At 39.0% G+C, this 20,402-nt stretch overlaps 2 protein-coding genes across 8 annotated transcripts in view; both read right to left on the bottom strand.

Moving 5' to 3' along the window:
* Window positions 1-14,158, bottom strand: part of usp19 (ubiquitin specific peptidase 19) — a 32,096-nt gene extending 17,938 nt beyond the window's left edge. For 4 of the 6 annotated variants that reach the window (XM_067591379.1, XM_067591375.1, XM_067591377.1 and 1 more), the window contains exons 1-5: window positions 13,868-14,158; window positions 12,378-12,771; window positions 2,373-2,501; window positions 1,943-2,079; window positions 860-1,438 (exon numbers count right to left, since the gene is read on the bottom strand). In XM_067591379.1, coding sequence (XP_067447480.1) covers window positions 860-1,438; window positions 1,943-2,079; window positions 2,373-2,501; window positions 12,378-12,606 — 1,074 coding nt within the window. In that variant the 5' untranslated portion in view covers window positions 12,607-12,771; window positions 13,868-14,158. Of the gene's footprint in view, window positions 1-859; window positions 1,439-1,942; window positions 2,080-2,372; window positions 2,502-3,118; window positions 3,322-12,377; window positions 12,772-13,867 lie in introns of those variants that run through there. The other 2 variants (XM_067591378.1, XM_067591380.1) reach the window with 2 other exon arrangements.
* A 1,642-nt stretch (window positions 14,159-15,800) lies between these two features.
* Window positions 15,801-20,402, bottom strand: part of lamb2 (laminin, beta 2 (laminin S)) — a 65,466-nt gene continuing 60,864 nt past the window's right edge. For both annotated transcript variants that reach the window (XM_067591373.1, XM_067591374.1), the window contains 3 exons: window positions 19,483-19,659; window positions 19,227-19,386; window positions 15,801-17,791 (listed from right to left, as the gene is read on the bottom strand). In XM_067591373.1, the coding sequence (XP_067447474.1) occupies window positions 17,655-17,791; window positions 19,227-19,386; window positions 19,483-19,659 (474 nt within the window). In that variant the 3' untranslated portion in view covers window positions 15,801-17,654. The remainder of the gene's footprint in view (window positions 17,792-19,226; window positions 19,387-19,482; window positions 19,660-20,402) is intronic.

Here is a 20,402-nt window from a genome sequence, read left to right as displayed (position 1 = left end):
AACACTGGAATAATTTTTAATAAGATAAAAAAAAAAATCATTTTGTGAATATCCTGACTTGTTGATGTAATGATGTCATACCGTTATGCACAGCAACAACAAACATTGCTAAAAGTGAAAATAACATTGGTACCAGCCCCACAGTGGAGGAGTTAGTCCCAAAAAGAGGAGCGACTTCACCAGTGGGGAAGTGGTTTGGTTACCAAAGATCAATGTACAACAAACCACTGTAATACGTAAGCAGTGCAAGAAGACTAACAACAAAAGGGGGCAATACAACAAACTTATTTCACCACCTTAAGCAGAAGCACTATTTTGAAGAATATCATTATTGCAGAAATACCTTGAAATATCATGATATTATTTTAGGGCCATATTGCCCACCCTAATTGGCTGTACTCTTATTAAAATCATAGGGCTGAACAATTTGAAGAAATTATCTGTGATCATGATTTTTTTTTTCCATAAGTGAAATTACAGGTCTACAGTAGTTTTAATAGTTTATTTGGATTTGATTGACTGAGAACAAAAGGAAATTGAGGAAATTTGCCAATATCATTCTAGCTGGCAAAATCAACACTCACAAACTAAAACTTCACCTCCAACAGATTAAGACACTGAATTATCCAAGTCATAATTAAAATTGCAACTTCTTCTTCACTCTTCAGCCCCATTTAAAATCACATTTTGTAGTTCTATTAGGGTTTTTTGTTGCATTTCAGAGAGTCATACCGTTCTGTGTCATCGCAAAATACAACATCATATATCCAGGGACTAATATTCAGTGTGAAAGCGAGTGATGAAAGCGACCCAGCTGAAGCGTTCAGATGCGCGACGGATACGTAACAACTTTTCTCACCTGAGTTTTGTTGGTATGGCTGGCAACAGCGACAGCAACTCCAGGTTTATGTTCCTGGTCGCTGCCTAATCTCTCTGCTCTGTTGTCTCCATCTCTGCGTTGTGTCTGCGGGCTCCGACCAGCGGGCGGGTGGATGTGTGAATCTTTACCATTGGCTGCTGTAGACTTGACAGAGTGCGTGTCCCTGTCAGGGGACGGTGACGTAGCCTCCATGGCGGTCTTGGGCAGCCGTGAAATGGTGCGCTTGGCACTGGGTTCCTGAGGCAGCTGGTCACCTTTCATGACTGTGACAGGCTTGCTGGTGGTGGTTGACTCGCCTCCACCTCCACTTTTCACCCCGACAGAGGCCATGTCACATGGTTGTTTGTTTTTGAAGCAACGCTTGACACCGCGATCAGCTTTGCTGCCGCTGCGCCTTGACTCACTGTGTGCAGGTGAGGAGGGAGGCTGAGGCTGGAGTTGTGGCTGTGAGGGGGTCAGCTTGGGTTTCTCTGATGATTGCAAAGCAACATGCCTTGTCTCCTGTTCCTTTACATTTTTGGTCTCTGCGGGTACTGCCTCCTTTTCCTTCTTGTTTGACTGAAGCAGAGCAGAGCGAAACAAAACCACTTAGTGATGTGAATACTACTTACTTACTTATGAATAGGGATGGATATCATTAGAATTTTAATGACATTATAATTTACTACTCTATAATCAATACTCCGGACTTAAGTCCATCACTATCACTAAGAGTGTGTGTGTGTGTGTGTGTGTGTGTGTGTGTTGTGTGTGTTGGAGGAGCTCAAACCCTCGGTCAAATACAAGCACAGACCAAAGGAGATAAAGACAGAGGTAAGGTTGCAGGGCAACCAGAAATGATCCCTACTCATAACTAACAAATGACACATTTTCATGAAATAATACAATATTATGCCAAAATACTACATTAGTAGTGCAGATTATAACAATACACAGATGTGCTCATATCAGAGCAAACAGGATCATCTGGTTCTATGAAATCCTTCAAGCTTTGACAGACTATACCACAAGACATCGTATTTCTTTGTCAATTATTTAGTTGGTCAGTAGTACATAACTAACCTTAAGTGAAGGCCAGATGTGAAAGGGGATCTTCTTGTGCATAATGAGCAGCAGGAAACCTCCCTTCTCCTTGTACTGGACTCTGCTACATGAGGCCTCGATTTCCTCCTGCAATTGGCAGCTCCACTGCCTTCCATCTGAAAAGTGAAAACATGCACACACACATTATTAGAGAAGAACTGGACTGATACACTCAACATAAACCATACATAAAAATACTGCAAACATAAAATATACCAGTCAGACCAAGATCTTAACATATATCTGAGTTAGACATGTATGGCTACATATCAAGGTTAAAGCCTAAACACAAAAGCACAACAACAACAGTTCTTTTGTGGTTTTATTTTAAAACCTACTTCTTTCATTTATGCTCCACTGTTTGAATGTATTCATTTGAGTTTATGTTGCATGCATTACTATGACTTACCTGGGAAGCACACATGGCAGTGTGTATCAGTAAAGGTTGTGTTGATATCCTCTATCCTCTGCACCCCCTCCCCACAGCGCAGTCTGACAATCACTTCATTAGCGTTCTGCTTCCAGTCCACAAACACATCTGAGAAAAAAAAAAAAACAACAGAACAGAAAGTCACAAATGTGAAAACCAAAGAAGGAAATTGAAATATGCACTTCCCCTTTCCACTATTATCATTAGAATACATTCAAACATATTACACAGGCTACTGCCTGTGCAAAATTTCCACTGCAAATCCTAAAAATATCAATTAAAAGACAAAGTAGTCAATCCCATCTGGCAAATATGGACACAGGGAATGAAGAAACCCAAAGTGCACAACAGGAGATAAGTAAGACCAATGATGAACATATGAACACATGTATGTGCTACTCTGAGAGAATATAGACACATGCTGAGAAACACCTGCTCATAAATTCACACAGGCCATAACATTGCACTCATGTGCTCAAGTGGGTCAGTCCAGAGCACTCATGCACAGACAGGCAGAGTACAGTGAATTCAGTCACAGAGGGGACATCTAAAATTATCCGTGCCACACAAACAGTATGCCGAATAAACTATTCCATGAAAGCAAATGATCAACCATGATCAGTGTAACAAAACATACTACCAAGCCACGCATGCACTTTGAAAGGCAGATTCAAATGCAGAAAAATATCCCAAAACATGAAAGCCAAAGTAATCCACTGTAATACCATTTTTCATAGTGGCCTCAAAGTTGTTGCTGTGTTTGAAAATAAAACATCATCCATGAAGTACAGAGAGTTCCAGATTCCAAGCTAGCACAGAAGTAATGTATGGATCGTGTGCACACTCGTATTCCGATTTTGTCTACAACAACAACTAGAGAGCCTCAACTTTCCCACCTTGCCCTCTTCACTCTCTCTCTCTTTCCCCCAGTCTCACTCTCACTTAATCGCTCTAGAAAGGTCACAAGCAACACCCAATCCCTCCCAGCTGGTGACAGTTGTATTTCCAGTAAAGACACGCCACAGTGTGCTCTCATGACCAGGCTACTAATGCAGATTCACATGAGTAAAACTATATTTTAATAAAAAGTTTTTATTATAATAATTATTATTATTGCAATGACAAACAATGGACACCCACTCAGGTAGGTTTACATTAAAATGAAGTGAACCAATCCAATTTTTAAAAAGATAGTTTATTTATCTCTGCATTAAGAAATTATACCCTGCTATGTAAGATACCTATTTTAATGGTTTCCTTCACTGTTTTGTACAGTGTCCTATAGTGTTTTGTATAATATCTGTGTCAGTCTGGGGATGATATGGGAGGAAAATGTATATGGGCCAAAGTCTAATTAACACCCAAATAAAATTATTGCCTCATTAGAGTAAGAGCAATAATTACATAACTGCATTTTAATGTTATCAGTGGCCCTGAAAGCAATCATAATGGCTCAGGTTTTTATCCACGCTTATAAATTAGTCTTTGAATGTACCGAAAACCTATTAGATGCATTACACCACATATGGTTGATAACAGAATATGAGTATCAAATCTCAATCAGTATAAACAATGTTTGCAGTACAGGCAATGATAACAATTGGTCTGTCAACCCCAACCATTTCTAATACCTCTAATAATATTCCTACCAGTGAGAATTGTTTTATACTCAGTCTGACAATTATGACACATGAAAAAGAGCGCAGCTAATAGCAAAGTGAGACACAGTTTAAAGGATGACTGATGTGTATGAACAGAGTTGGTTCTGGTGTATTTTTAAAAAAAGGATGGTACAGAGGCAGAGAAAGAGAGTGTCAGGGCATTCTCATGACCTTGACAAAGCCAGGTTTCCCAGATTAGGGCCTGACACTCTCTCAGCTAGGGTTACAGCACTTCAGCATTATGCGCAACCAACAACACAAACACTAACACACGCAACCGTCTACTGAGAAACTATACCAGCATCAAAACAGAGACAGCATGATAAAGCATAGATGCACCCAAACAAAGTAAAGGGTACACACTTATAGCACTGATGAATCAAAACACACAGCCCAGTCCTCTCTCGTATTTGTGTTCAATGCCTAAGCAAGAAGTAACATAGTTTATGTTACTATACAAACTTCCTTTCTGTCATATTCAGTGTGGCAACAGACAGTACACATCACACCTCGCTTGATGGAGTGAACCTGTATCAAAGGCTGCATCGATCCAATAACAGGTATCCATACTGGTGCAGTTTGCAGTTGATTATATAAGTGATCTAGCGTAGGGGTGGGCAATATGGCAAAAATGTATCGTGATTTTTTTCAGACAGGTTCACAATCCACAGTCCACAATCTTATCACGACTCTTTTTCATATTGGTTTTTAAGACCATTGTGCAAGTTACCATACGGTACTCGAGTCAAGATTCAAAAAATTTTATTGTCGTCTATCACATAACCATAGAAATTTCTCTTAGGTTAGGGGCTCACAAACAACATAAAAACATACACACATAAAAGACAGATATAAAATTACATTAAAATACAAACAATTCCATAAATAAATAAAAGGTGTGCAAAGCTGCATTAAAAAGTATTTTGGCCTTGTTTAAAATGAATATTGCCATGGGAAACCAAACTAACAGTACAACCAAACTAATTTCACAGCTGAAAAGCAAACAGATGATGCTTCATTAGCATTAGTGTGTTGTTTTGGATGACTAGCAGGATGTGGAAGGCACCAACACAGTACACCTGAGCTGACATCACAGTAGCTCACAGAATAACAGAAGTTAGTGCTACCAGTTAGCAGGCGAGGTAAACCCTAAACAATGGCATTTAACTGCAGCCCAGCTGTCAGTTTAACAAACATAATGTGCAGCAGGTGAGCTTCCTAGCACGACATTAAAAATCTACTGTAGATTTAACCAGCAGATTGGAGATGTGGTGCAAGGCGCTCGCCATGTCAGTGATGTTACCCGTTAGTCTCCTGCTATCAGACTGCACTCTGTCACGGAGCTGAACTGATACAATGTGCACTGTAGCACAATATTAACAACCTCTCTGTAAAGGCAGATCGTGGAGACATTTCAATAGTACATGATATAATATCATATTGCACACCCCCTACTCTATCGTGATGTGTTGTGTTCAATGTGAGATCCATTATTAAGGCAACTTCAATCTCTCCAACCTATAATACAACATATTCAAGCAAGCTATTGAAATAGATAAGTATATGCCTCCATGTAAGACATGTTGGATACGCAAACTAATTCCACACACAAGTGTAAAGTGGCACGTGGCGAAGATAACGACCACAGATACCATGCCATATTTAGTTTGTGCAATCTATGTATTACAGCTGTTACATAACAACTATAGATTGAAAGATGCACCTGTTTCACTCAAGGTATTCAGAGTTGGGTTGATTTGAGCTTTGCTTCACAGTTTTAAAACTAGGGCTCCAAATGATGTATATTTTCATTACTGATTAATTTTCCAATTTTTTTTCAATAATCAATGATTGTTTCCAAAAATAGCATAGGAAACTGTGATGCACAAGAGGACGTCATGTTTTTCCAACCACCAGTCCAAAATCCATAAATATTCAATTTACTATAATGTAAGACAAGGACAAGTAGCTAATTCTCACATTTGAGAACATGAAAACATCAAATGTTTGGCATTTTTGCTTGAAAATTGTCATGATTATTTAATTATAAAAATAGTCGCTGATTCATTTTCTATCGATTGACTAATCAATAAATTGGCTAATCACTGCAATAGTTCAAATATAAAATACACTCAGTCACTTCATTAGGTACACCTGTGCAATCTAATGTAATGCAATACAACAGCTCTGCCATAAATTCTACTTTTATGAAGCTTATACATTTTCAGTTTTTATTGACATTGTCAGAAAGGTTATAGTTCTATTTTATGTTGTGGTGTACTGGAGTGCATTGAAGTGTTCCTAATATTTTGCCCCCCTCAAGTATGTTATTGGAGTGGAAAAAATATTAGGAGCACCGTTCAATATAATGCACCCCAGTACATCACCAACACCACCAGCCACTACAACCTTGATAATAAACATAAAATAGAATTATCATGTGACAATTTCAACAAAAACTGAAAATGTATAAGCTTTGTAAATGTAGACCTCATGGCAGAGCTGTTGTATTGAAGTGTATTAGATTGCACAGGTGTACCTAATGAAGTGGCCAATGAGTGCATATTAAAGCCACAAGCAGAGATGAACGGGCCCTAGCACCTCATGCCTTTTGGAGGGAGTGGCAGCCATGGCACTGCTACTGGAGGTCAGCTGACACTGCTCTGAATTTTCAGGATTATCAGACACTATGTGAATGGGTAAAATATTATTTCCTGTGTGCAGTACATGGCCCTGGAGATGACATATTGGAAATTGTATATAAATTAGATGAACTATGTGTCATTTAGGCTCCATTTCCTGTTGCCTGTAGGCAATACTACATAAGTTTAATATTGATCCAACAATACATTTACCAGAGGGCAACTGACATCGATACCCATTTCCATGGATTTTACCTCTGCCTACCAAATTCTGTACATCTAAGTCAAATTTAAAGGTGGGCGCTTTGACTTGAAACTTTCTAGGGGGCGCCCTTGAGCCATTTTGCCACACCTAAGCCTAAGACCCATACCAGTTATCAAGTTACGCCACATCTGATGCATGTGCAGTTTTGAGTTTGAACACTCCTAGTGCCTCAAAAATGCTAAATACTTACTAGATGGATGCAAAGTTTCGTTTTGCATGTCCTAAAGGCCTCAAACTTGTGTTTGGAAAATGAAAATTGCCACACGAAATCCAAAATGGCTGACTTCATGACCAGAGAAAAAGTATCAAAAACTATGTATTATGTCCAGAACAAGCGGGAAGCTCCGGGTCTGAAAAATGGGACCAATGCAGAGGTGACTTAAAACCTGCCTTCTCTCTAATGGCCAGAAGGGGGCAACTCCACTGGTTGCAAAGAGAAGTTCTATTAGGGCTGGGCGATTAATTGAGTGTTATTTTCAATTACGATTTTGGCTTTCAACAATTATGAAAACAAGATAATAGAAATAAAATGATAATTGTGCTGCACTCTGTTTTCGCGGAGTATCTTATGTTATAAATCCAGCGCACCCCTTTCCTTTAAAGTTGTGCACTTTCACCCCTTCCTAAAAGCCCAAACTCACTCTCACTGGGAATCCATAGTAAGCGGGACATCAGCAGCATGTGAGCACGCTCTATCTGTTCAACCCACACCAACTCTGACCTGCGTTCAGTGACACAGAGCCAGCTGTCTGTCAGCTGCAGCTCCTGGGGAGCTGGCTGGGCAAACTGCCTTCACCAAGCTGACTGACAGCAGAAATTTACTGAACCAAAATAGTTTTCATGTCGGCTCCACGGGAAGAAATCAGCAGTGTTTGTATTTATTGATTCAGTGATTTTATTTCCCCGCTCACCATGGCGAGTAAGGGGAATCTGCCTGTAGTGAAACAGGCAGCTCACAGACAGACTGGGTGCTTAGATTAATCAATGTAGATACAACAGTATATTTGTGTGATTTAAACAGCTGTCTGTGCAGATCAGGCTTCACTAAATGCGACAGAAATAGACTGGGAGCTTAAAAAACGTCTCTCCATGAGATGCGCGTCACTCATGCATGTCTTGGAGTGTGGATTGATAAATGAATAAAATGGAAGCATTTCTGTTCCGTGAGTCGATGAGTAATTGTGTTAAATAATCGTGATCTTAATATTGACCAGAATAATCGTGATTATGATTTTTGCCATAATCGAGCAGCCCTAAGTTCTATTGTATGGAAGTCTGAGAGAAAATGACCCTACTTTTCACTTGATTTATACTGAATTTTATGATGAGGATGCAGTCAACGGGGGGTTTTGATTTGCCTTTCTGACCAGCATACGAGCAGTTCCCTCCGAGTTTTCTTGGTCTTCCAGATCTCATCTTGACCTCCACAGTTTCCCTAAACCGCCATCTCTGAATTACATTGCGCACTGTGGAAACTGCAAGCAGACAATGTTTTGCTATCTTCTTGCAGCCTTCCCCTGCACTGTGGGCATCAATAACTTTCATTTTTACAGCTGCTTAGAGGAACCCATGGTTGCAGAGTGTTCGCACAAGTATTTGTAAAGCTTTGAAACTGGCACCAGCTGACATTTCCTAATGACAGTTGTTGACATGCCTAAGGCCTAACAAGCTGATTAAAGTCTGAGACCTTATAAAAAGAATCTAAGACTTTGGAACTCTTAGGGTGCCCAAACCTTTGCAAATGCCACAATGATGTTTTTATTTATTTACTTAGTTTTGTTCAATTTATGACATGAAAAGTAACTATGTTTTTTCATATCCTAGAGAGACTGTTTTTACATCTTTTCAATTAAAAAAAAAATCACCAAAATGTGTTATTTGTCAAGGGGTGTCCAAACTTTTGCACACAACTGTATTTCTTGCACCAGGATATCTACTTCCAGGGATTAACCAGTGTCAGGCATATTCATTACATGAAGCAACTCAATTACAATTTTCAGTCATTTACATCTCAAACTTGTAATGACTCCTGTGCAGGAGAAATAAAGGATGAGGAAGTAAGGTTGTTTTCCATTTAACACCTACGGGGATTAGCAAGCATATTTGTTTCGGCTTCAAAGAAGCACAAAGTGTTCAGGGAGTAAAATACAAGGATAGATGCCTTAAGCAAAGGGGAAACTACAAATCATTTTGGAAGTCCTGTGCAAGGATTAATGCAGAATAATTTAATACCTATAAAATACTTCAGTGGTCAGTCAGCGCAACATATAGTTCCCCTCCTTTCTTTCACTAAATTAGGATTTGTCCTACACAATTTGTAACTGCATACAACATTTCATGTATCTCTAAAAACATAAAGCTGGGTTTACTGAGCCTACCACTAGACACAGATGTTGGAACAAAGAAACATTAACATGTTCTTATTGTCAAATGCATGTGTGGGGTCATTTATAAAAACACAATAGAAAAAAATCCACCTCTGGATGGCAACTTTCCTCCTCGTACACTTAAATGCACATTTAGCCACCAGTGCTACAATGACAGGAATGAAACTGTATAGAGGAAAGCTGTGATCCACATCCACACACACGTATGTAAATTGCAGACTAAAAAAATACTTTCAATGAGACACACACACCCCATAATAAACAGAAAGTACAGTATGTGCATAGTGGCCATCAAACAAGCTTTCAGGCTGAAAGGAATAAAATTAACAGCAAAAGGAAAATATCGAAACTATTGAATAGCAAGAGACTCCGTGTTGTTTATTACACACGATGGTGATCACACATGACTGTAAAATGAAACATGGTGTTGGTATGGTATGTACAAAGAGCTCCTCCTGAGTAACCAAAGCGTGTTATTGTCTTATGTAGAAGAACATTTGACAGATCAAAATATGCAGAAATTGTTGCATTCTCATGTAACACAATCCTAAATTATAAATGTGTTAATGAATAATAGAATTTACAGTCAGCCATAAAACACCCATGACTGTGATCTCTATATAGACACCTTTCTCAAAAATGACCCAGTCATAGGCTTTGTATTAGCACCTGGGATTAATTAATTGGTTACAAGTTTTAGTTGTATTATTCACAAAATGAGATCTCAATATATGGAAACTGTAGTTAAGTAGGAGGGGTTGGCAACATCCAACATTTGACAGAATTGACATCTAATAGCTGCAAGATGTGTCAATTTCATATTCATAACTGACAAGCAGTTTTATTTTGAGCACAACAGTGGTGTGAATAAATCAAGTATGTATGACAATTTCAAAAATAATCACTGCACCTATAAAATGTGTCTAGAAACCTCATGAGACAATGCAAGACATGTAAATAAAGTCTTTTGGGGTTCCAGAGGGAGCTATGTGGAGTCAGACAAATTAACAAGTGATGTCACTGAGAAATCAATGAAATTGAAAAAAATGTGGGGATGTGGAGCTAGGAAGAAGTGAGGTTACCAGCCCTCTGTAGCACACTCCTTATCTCTACTTGAGGCTAGCCCCTTCAGGCTACGTTAGTCGCTACTAGCATAACACAAAATCGAGGCAAGTTGCAATGTGGGTAATGCTGGTGCCAGAGGGGTGTACTACGAAGCGAGATTAGTGGGTTAGCGAGGTATGTTGAGCCTAAAGTCAGGGTTTTCAAATGTCACGAAGGTGGCTCTCTTTTAACCTGGCTAGATCACCATGGTAACTTATGCTGCAAACTTAACCTGGTCCGGAGCAGGTAATGTTCCGCGTTTCGGCTTAAATTGGCAATAAACTACCTAACTACCTGATTTGCTGCCAAGTCCGTTTAACACTGCTGGTACTGCAGCTATTAGAACAGTGATTAGAAAACTGATTAGTCTTTTATCATACTTATCATTGATTTGATATGTCATATTGTAAATTTGTAATCGTGCAAGAGGTTAGGGTTACTTGCGGGATGGGATTTTGTTACAATAGATCAAACTGTATTTCAAATAATTAAAAAAAAAACAGAAAACTAATGAAGAAATACTTAGAACAAAAATAAAATAAAATAAAATTGTCTATTGGTATTTATCACAGATAATATTCAGTCTATAACATTAATTTCACTTTGTTGGCCAAATTTGGCCAAAACCTAAAGTGATTTCCACTTGTCCCTCGTTATGGGACAGAGTCAGACCCTAAATGCACTTCTTGAGTATAATGTTTAAATCTGCAGCATCAAGTTTAAAGTTTAAAAGCTTTGGATGTGGGAGGCACGTAGAGTGCATTGAGTGGTAAAATAAGTATATAAACTAATTACATAATTAATAAATTAATGAATTAGTGTTTTATTAATGAATTTACACGATCAGCAATTTTCTGCCAGCATTCATCTCTCATCTCATTTGCAGCAACAGCGTTGCTTTTTGCTGTGATAATGTATTGACCTGTTCTTCCTGACTGAAGAAGGCGGCATGCGATACTTCCATTTTGTGCAGAAAAAGAGTCAAATGACGCGCCAAACACACCCTTTCATGGGGACGTGCACAGAGCCTGAAGCAGAAAGCCCGGGTTAACAAAGAAAGTTCATATCCACCATCGTGATACCACTTATCTCTGATCGCGAGTTTAGGGTTCGTCGAGCCAGCTCACACAAAGAAAGCCTGGGTATGTTGAACTTGCTTCGTAGTACACCCCTCAGGTTTTGACAAGGAAGATGAATGCTTGGAATAAACAAAAACATGCTATCTCCGGTTCTGCTGATCATGTTTTACTGCCTTTGTTCATCATCTATGACATGAAACCAACACTTTTCCACACAGTCAGAAAAATAAAAAGTGTGCATTCTTGTAATAGTTCAATTATAAAATCAGTCAATCACACTTGACAGTAGTGGAAGTTGTACCAGCATCTGGTTCAAAAGTTGTTTTTATGACATCACTCATATTTAGCACTGAAGCCGAGAGCATTGTCGCAGCGAACAGAAACGAGCAATGTGCTGCTCTATGTCACACTGTTCCCCGTTACCGTTTCAGTTAAGTAGTTAGATCATTTTGAGACAAGAATGTTTGTAAAAGTTTACAGCCTGTCATGGTGTTATCCTGCCTTACTCTGTGTACAATAATGCTGCTAAAAAAGGCAGTGACTCTACTGACAAATGTTATTATTAACACCTGGACTTTTCCTACTATAACAAGTCAATGTCTGCTGTAAAAAGGCCTATTGTTAAACAGGCCTATACACCTCAGTGTATTTCAAACTGCAATAACTGAAATGCACTTATATTTGCATCATGTACTACACTGAATTGTAAACAATATCTATACTGTGGTGTGGTTATAACACGTTATTCCATTTTAATCTCCAAGTAGCCAATTAACACAACAAATAATCTGTAAATTAATCAGTAACAAATGTTTTACTGGTTGCAACACTTTTAGCCATACTTACCTTTCTTGACCTCTGCAATAACTCCATCAGCTGCTGCCGCGGCGGCTGCTGCTGCCGCCCTCTTGGCCTCTCTGCTCTCCTGGTTAGCCCTGTCCTTCTGCTTCTTTTTACTGGAGGACAGCTCTGAGCTGTTGTCCCTACCGCAGCCTCCTCTCTGCTGATGCTGAGCCCCACTGCGACGGCCCGCTGTCTCACTACCAGCCACACCGCTACCGCCGCTACTGGCCATCTTCAGGCACTTGGCACTAACAGGCCGCCCGTCCCCGGAATCACTACCGCTGCTGGGGTCTGGATCTGAGGTGTGCCTCTTCCTACCTGGCCCGGCTATCTTGGCGATGATACTAGTCTGAACTCTCCCAGAACAGAATCAGGAAGGCTAGGAGGGGCAGGGGACCTAAGGAAGAGGACAGAGAGACCTTTAATAATGGGGAGGAGAAATTGACAGCAATATACATGATTGTCCGGCATCACGATGTGCTGTGTGTCTACCAGTGAGTAAAGTTTAGTAATGACAATCTGCTTTGTTTGTGACATGCACACAAACACGGGGGCGGAGAGTGTTTCCCAGCTTACATATAACCAGGAGCATGTTTTCAAACAACTACCACAAGGCTGAATGAGAAGTAAACACTCATGTCTTACAAAAAAGCACACGGCTTCACCGTTAACTACACTGACGTTAAGCCTTGCCTCGTTTCCTCAACATAGCAACAGCAAGTAGCTAACACAGGCAGTCAGATGACAAAGGACAACCGCTAAATCAGCCATTTTATTCGGCAATCAGTACAACATATGTAATATAAACATGGTTGATGTTCATTAGCCAGCTAACAAGCTTAACAATGCAGCTTCACGTCTCCAGAGTTGTTAGCATGTTACGTGGTGAGTTAGCCAGCCGACTGCAGAGGTTCGTTTATTTTAAGAAACACGTGTTTGGGGTTGTCATGTGCCTTTCGATATGAGCCATTCACAATTGTCTGTCTGTAGCCTTAATCTAAAGTTGTTTATCATGTCACCCCATTTATTGGACCTGGCGAATACTCTACAATCAGTCATATTAAAACGTTACTGTAATATACCTGGTCCACACTGAGGAAGGGGTGGGGGTGATTCTTAGAAGCTATTTAAAAATTTAACAGTACGTTACACTGTATGCAAGTCAGCTGTCTTAACTTTTCAGACTACGAACAACCATATCAACCAAGTCAGTGGGTTTCTTCTGGTTACAGTTTACCAGTAGGATCACTGCAACTGATCTCCAATCCGTTTCTCCCAGCAGAGCGCAGGAACGGTGGTACAATCAAACGCTCCTTCGAGCAGCTAACGCTAATGTCATTAGCCACACACAGGCAAACGCTAGCTGACACGAAACGGGTTGATATGGCTCCCTATATTACACAAACAATACAAGCGTGACATCCCGTGTCAATTGGCGACCGTCTGTGATTGAAATACCACATTAATATTTCCATTAAAAGGGGATACTGAACTGAATTCGGTTCCGTGCACACAATGGCCCAGCGGCTCCTTCTGATTCTCCCGGCTGCTAAGCTCCTTCACGGCCGCGCAGTCCACGGTGTTTCTGGAAGTTTCCCTCTTTTATCCGGGACCCATTTCTGATAACTTCGAACAAGTTATTTTATTGGTTCAGACAAAAGACAACAATTGAAAAAAAACTATTCAGTCAGTTGGTGTCATTCGGCCTCCGCGAACGAGTCCTACTTTGTTTGGAACAACACACACTGCTACCCGGCCAAAGTGCGCGCCCAGGCCACTTCCTGTGCGCGTTCACGTGATCTGTAGCTGTTCCTTTACCCCCCCCCTTCTTCTCTCTCTCACACTCACACACACACACACACATATACCATTCCCCGTTTCACAATTTATACAATACATTCGAATCCTCCTTATCTCTATCTTTCAGTTCAATTAAATTCAAATTTAAGGGGCTTTATTGGCATGGGAAACAGACGTTTACATTTCCAAAGCAAGTGTGAAACAAAAACAACAAAAACATAAATGTGATTTTGTTGTTACACACACACATACACACTTAGTGTATATATATATATATATATATATATATGTGTGTGTGTGTGTGTGTGTGTGTGTGTGTGTGATTTATGACATATTTGTATAATTGTGGATGTCAGCTGCAGACATAGTCAACATTTCCAATATGTACAGTGCCAAAATGTTTCCACAGAGACTCTCTGTATCATCTGATATCAGCTCATATGACAACACTTTATATGGGTCTTTATTCCCACAGATATTTTTTGAACCCTCTGAGGAGGGGGGTGCCATGGCCATAGCTATAATACACTGGAACTATTTTTAGACAGGGACCCTGTCCCAAATGGCACCTGTGTCATCCTCTTAGTCTGCACTGAATGATGGTGACAATGATGTTGTAGACCTGTGGTGTTCCTGTTGTTGTTGTTGTTTCCTTCTCTTATTTCCAACTCCTGTGGTAGAGCATGACTATACATAAAGAGCATCCTGAGAAACAATCACTTCACTCATATCTGGTGACTGAAAAAAAATGTTTTCATGAAAGTCTCAAACATTTCTCTGTCTATCAATTCATATTTATATTTTTTATCAGAAGCACCATATTGCAAATATTGTTTACTTTTTTATGTAACTGCTCATTTATTTTTGAACTTCATCCCTGGCCTCATTTGTGTTTCCTTGCTCTCATTTACCTCAGCTTTTCATTGGGTGTAAAATTTAATTAATGAAGGAGGTGACTATTGATTTCAAGTACACGGAGAAGGATTATCATAATTAATTTGCAGCAAAAAAAAAACAATCACTGGGCTGTGATTTGGGCTTTTTAAATGCTCCTCTTCAGAAAAGGCAGTTGGCAGAAATGATAACTTGTTAAATTGGATCAACATACTGAATTCTCAAACATTAAACGCTAAGTAACCAAAGAACAGTACTTTATAGATAAAAACTACGGTATGCAGCTACTAAAAGTAAAACATCTCTCTTAATGTAGCTCCTTCACTTTGGTTTCCTCTTTGACTTGGCTTTTTTCCTCTGCCAATTCTGTCTTTGGTTTGTAGTTGGCCCTGCTCTGCCCTGTCATTCTGCTGTTAATACTGTTATTCACAATGATCAGTAATTGCTAAAACATTTGGATAACAGACAGCTGTAACACCTGCAAAGATGCAGACTTTGTCAAAGGGCACATCAAGGACTCAACAGCACCCTTATAGAACACAAAAATAGAAATGAGACATCTTACATTGTTGCAGACCCTAAATGAATGCATGCACAATCAGGCCACAAGACTGCAAGATCAGAAAATGGGATGTATCAATCATGGAGGCTTCTTAAATGGATCATACTGCATATACAGTATAAAATTTGATTCTAGATAATATGCTCAAAGAAGCTACTTCAACAAAGATGTTAAGTTATCAAACCTTTATTCACAAAACTGTACACTGTAAAACTTTACACAAACTTCTTTTGGTATTTTTGCTTTGGCAATTATCAAAACCATGTGGCAGCCAGCTGATAGGGGGGCAGTTTGTTGGTTTATTATGTTTCCTAAAACACAAATTGTCATGCAAACAGTACATGAGTAAATTTCAAACATACTGGCATATTATAAGGCACAATTACACACTATATTGTGCATACTGTAGAACACTATACTGTATGTCACTTCTGCAGATCTTATATTTATGTCACAGTATATTTGATAAACATTCACAATCTATCCAAAGGTTAAAAAGAATCTACCAGCACCTCTAAAGCTCATCAATTAACATGTTAAATCTTGTTTGTCCATTTTGAACATAAACTGAAATGTAAAAATGCCAAGTTGTGGTTTTACAGGGGGTTGTCCTGTCTCTCCGCTGGTTGCCTGGCAACCTCCAAGGGCCAAGAAGACTCCAATAAGTCAGAGATATAACCTTTTAACTAGTGACATTTAGAGGTGCTGGCAGATTTTGTAACCCTTGGACAGAGCCAGGCTAGATGTTTCTCCTTGCTTCCAGTCTTTATGCTAAGCTAAGCTAACTTTCTCCTAGCTCCAGCTTCATATTGAATGGACAAATTGGATAGTGATATCAATCTTCTCATCTAAATCTTAGCGAGATAAGCGAATAAGCCTATTTTCTAAATCAAACAGGTTTATCCCCTTTACAGACCACTTTAGAACATGTTAGACCATGGTCTTTTTTTCCATCAGTTCCATACCAATCCATCTGACAGTCATCAACATATCCAATTTGGACCAAAGTTAACCGACAGCACCATGCCACTAGCATATACTGCTAGCTTACACCGCTCTATACATTATTCCTGTGTAGTAATGATGTATAGCCACCCTCCTAATCCAGGCAGAGGTGCTTTGTAGGCAGGTTTGTATTTACTGGCTTCGCAGAGACAAACAACTCATTTTATTTTCACATGAAAATATAATTTATTTCTCTGTTATAATGTAAAGGCAGACATAATAAAAAAAAAATTAAAAACTGAAAAGAGAAATCCTCTTATTCCTAGCACCACAATGTGTAGGATTTGTTTTCTGAAAATCCTAAATTTAAAATCCATATGAATACCTTAACCCTATTCATCTCTTCACTCTTACTGAAAAGCCTTGAAACAATACAGAGACTAGACCTGATCATTTTAACTTTTCACGTCCTCATGCATTCAAATGTTGCCGTGTTTCCTGATGCAAGAAGACACTGTCCACTGCAGTTTAAATGGGGTCCTTGTGATGAGCACAGCTCAGCATATGCTTCCAGTAGTAACAGAAAGTTAATAGAAAAATGCAAAGAAAATAGTATTGACCTGCTGGTTATGCAACAGAGTCCCTCTATATAAAGTAAACAATAAATTGTTAAACTATCAATAGTTGGCACCGCATTATTTCCACCCACATCTGTGTATTATTGTCTGTTCTAAAATATAATTTTCATTAATTTCTTTATATTCAAGACACAAATTTAGAAAGATATATTTCCAGATTCGTTTATAAATTTTAAATCAAATACAATGTGCACAATTTAACATAAAATATGTGATATCAGACAACCTTTACATGTTCAGTCCTGGATTATGTTTTTATACCTCAACCATCTTAAATACATACATGAAAGAAGGTGTGCACATCCTACAAAATATGCAAAATAATTTGAAATAACCACTCCAATCCTCTTCTTTAATTAGTCTATTGTCAGGTTACTGTATGTGGAAGAAACGGCAGAACAACGATGATGGACCTGTTTCAATATGACATGGTGTAGTGAGTTACTGACATGTGTTGTAGATCTGGATTTGTTTGTTGATGTCATTGAGAATGGCTTTCATCTTGTCCTCCAAGCCGTCCAGCTGACGAGCTTTCCCCTCCAACCTCTTCTGGTTCTCCTCATAGTTTTTCTCCAGCTCTATGGGAACCAGAAAATTTCAGGAATGGTTACATAACCAGGCATGTAAGTAAGTAATTTTTGAGTCATACCATTTGATCTGGACACTGCTTTTGATACATTTGATTAGTAAATTGTTTTAAATAGGCTGAGGGAACACGCTGGCCTGTCTAGAACCATTTTTAATTGGTTTGACTCCTATCTCTCAGGCAAAGAGCACTTTGTCATTTCTGAAAACACTAAAATAAATAATGGGGTTCCTCAAGGATCAATTTTAGGGCTACTACTTCTTAAACTATATATGTTACTCCTTGGTGATGTCTTAAAGGGATGCTATCTTTTCATAGGGATGTGGATGACACAGCTTTATGTAGCTCTGTCTCCTGATGACACAGGACTCATTGATGCTCTTTTTTAGATGTATTTTAGATATGTAGTGCTTAGATGTCATGTCACATAACATTTTACAGCTCAGTTAGGATAAAATTCAAATATTAGTTACAGGGTCTAAGAGAGAAACTGGTCACAATTTATATTCTCTGCGACTTACCTTGACCCAACAGGCAAAAAACCTCAATGTCATCTCTGACTCAGAATTAAACTTATGGGGTAAGTCACAAAATTAGCTTTTTTATGGTCTAAATAATAAAGCTTAAGTGCAGCCATTTCTCTAAGTGACACAAAGAGACTAATGCACGCCTTTATATCTAGCTGGCGAAACTACTGTAATGTTCTCCCATCTGGTCTGATTTTAAAATTCTTTTACTTGTTTTTAAGCACTTCGTTGTCTTGCACCAGCCTTTTTGTCTAACACGCTTACAACGTATAAGGCAGGACAGGCCCTCAGGTCCTTTGGCATCTTTGGAATCTTTTAATTGTTCCAAAGGGCAGGAGCAGCTTTTAGTTTTTATGCAACAGGCTGTTGGAGTAGCTTTTGTTTAGAATGTTTTATGACTACTATGTAATTTAGATGAGTTAACATGCTCAACCCCAGTATGTATGCAATGTAATGCACTGCATGAATAAACAAGTGGAGTGTTGTCCTGCTTCTGATTTCTCATTATTTTATTTAATCATTAATCTTATTGTATTCTAGTTTTTAAATGTTTTACTGCCATTTATTCATTTTATTTTGTATTGTCTTATTATTTAAGTTGTTTTATTTCTATTTTTCATGTGGATTAGTCTCAAATTGCTTGTCAATCACCTGTAAAGTGTTTTGAAATGCATTAACTGCATGAAAGGTTCCATAAAAATAAAGTTTGAGTCTAGACATGAAATTATAGCTTGGGGATTCAATTAGCAGCTGATCTTCTTTCACTATCACTTTCACTATCCGTGTTGCAACAATTGTTTCTTAATTAAAAACCCATAGTTTTCTTCCTCCAAACACATAAACCATTTCTATAATTTCATCAACACATACATGTGTAAACATATAGATATGAATAAGCACCTGCTAGTTTCTGCAGCTTGTTCTGGGCATCTCTTAGCAGTTCCTTTGCTTCATCTCTGAGGCTCTCGGCCCTCTTCTTGGCGTCCTGTACAGCCTTGGCCTTGGTGTCAACCCGCTGTTGCACCTCATGGTATTTATCAGTCAGTTGGCCGTCTAGAATCTGAGAATAAAGACAGGAGAAAGTTTTTTTTACAATAGTTGAGTATGCTTTGATGAGGCAAACTGTGCACACTCATTCAGAGACACACAGACACACCTGCTTGGCCTCGTTTGCCTTGTCTCGTGCCATGGTGGCTGTCTCTTCGGCTCGGGCTGCTGCCATGCTGTTGTTGGCACGCTTGGTCTTCAGGGCACTGATCTCTCTTCCCAGTGTGCCCAGACGGTCCATGGCATCATTCAGGTCCTTCTCACTGTTTGATGTCTCTGACTCAATCTAAGTAAGGCATGCACAAGCAAGTTAATTCTAATCCTTCATCTCACAAGGTTTGCTTGTGTTTGATATAAGCATTATGTTGTCATTATTCAGGATGTGATCCTCAAAATGTTGCCCTGGATGTTCATGTAATAACCTACTTGCATGTATGTGTTTTGAATGCACATTGAACATTTTGAACAATATTTTAGAGGAATCAACACAGTTCCAGCACTAGCCTGTCTATGCTTTGTTACAATATGTTGCTGTATAATAATTACATGAACCCTTCAAACCTCATCAACAAATTTTTTGGCAACTTGGGATCAGTGGAGGCTGTAAACACAACTTTGACATATCATCACATAAAACTGGTACTGCCATTATTTTCACAAACAGTTGCTTATTTATGCATTAAGAGCAACATTACCATTAATCTGGAGTTATGTTTCTGGCCATATGGGGAATGTAAGTCCAATATTTACTCTGAGCTCTGCTTTTGGTCTTTACCAACTCTTTGACAGAAATATCTGTCTCTTTAGCTGCTAAATGCTCAACTATGTTTACCAGCTAATTGCTAACTTCATCAGTTTACTGTTTGGTGCTGGGCAGATAGTGTACAGTGGGTTTATCAGAACTTTTCACTGAACTCCCTGCTGTGTCTGAAAACGTCGCTGGTGAGAGCAGCAAGAGTGAACCAAAACTGTTACAGCAGTAACAGTCTGTAGAGATGTAGAGTTGGGCAATAATTCTCAATCTCATCA

This window comes from Thunnus thynnus, chromosome 6 (genome assembly GCF_963924715.1).
Source record: "Thunnus thynnus chromosome 6, fThuThy2.1, whole genome shotgun sequence".
Classification (NCBI taxonomy): Eukaryota; Metazoa; Chordata; class Actinopteri; order Scombriformes; family Scombridae; genus Thunnus; species Thunnus thynnus.
This window is presented reverse-complemented; position numbering and strand designations above follow the sequence as displayed.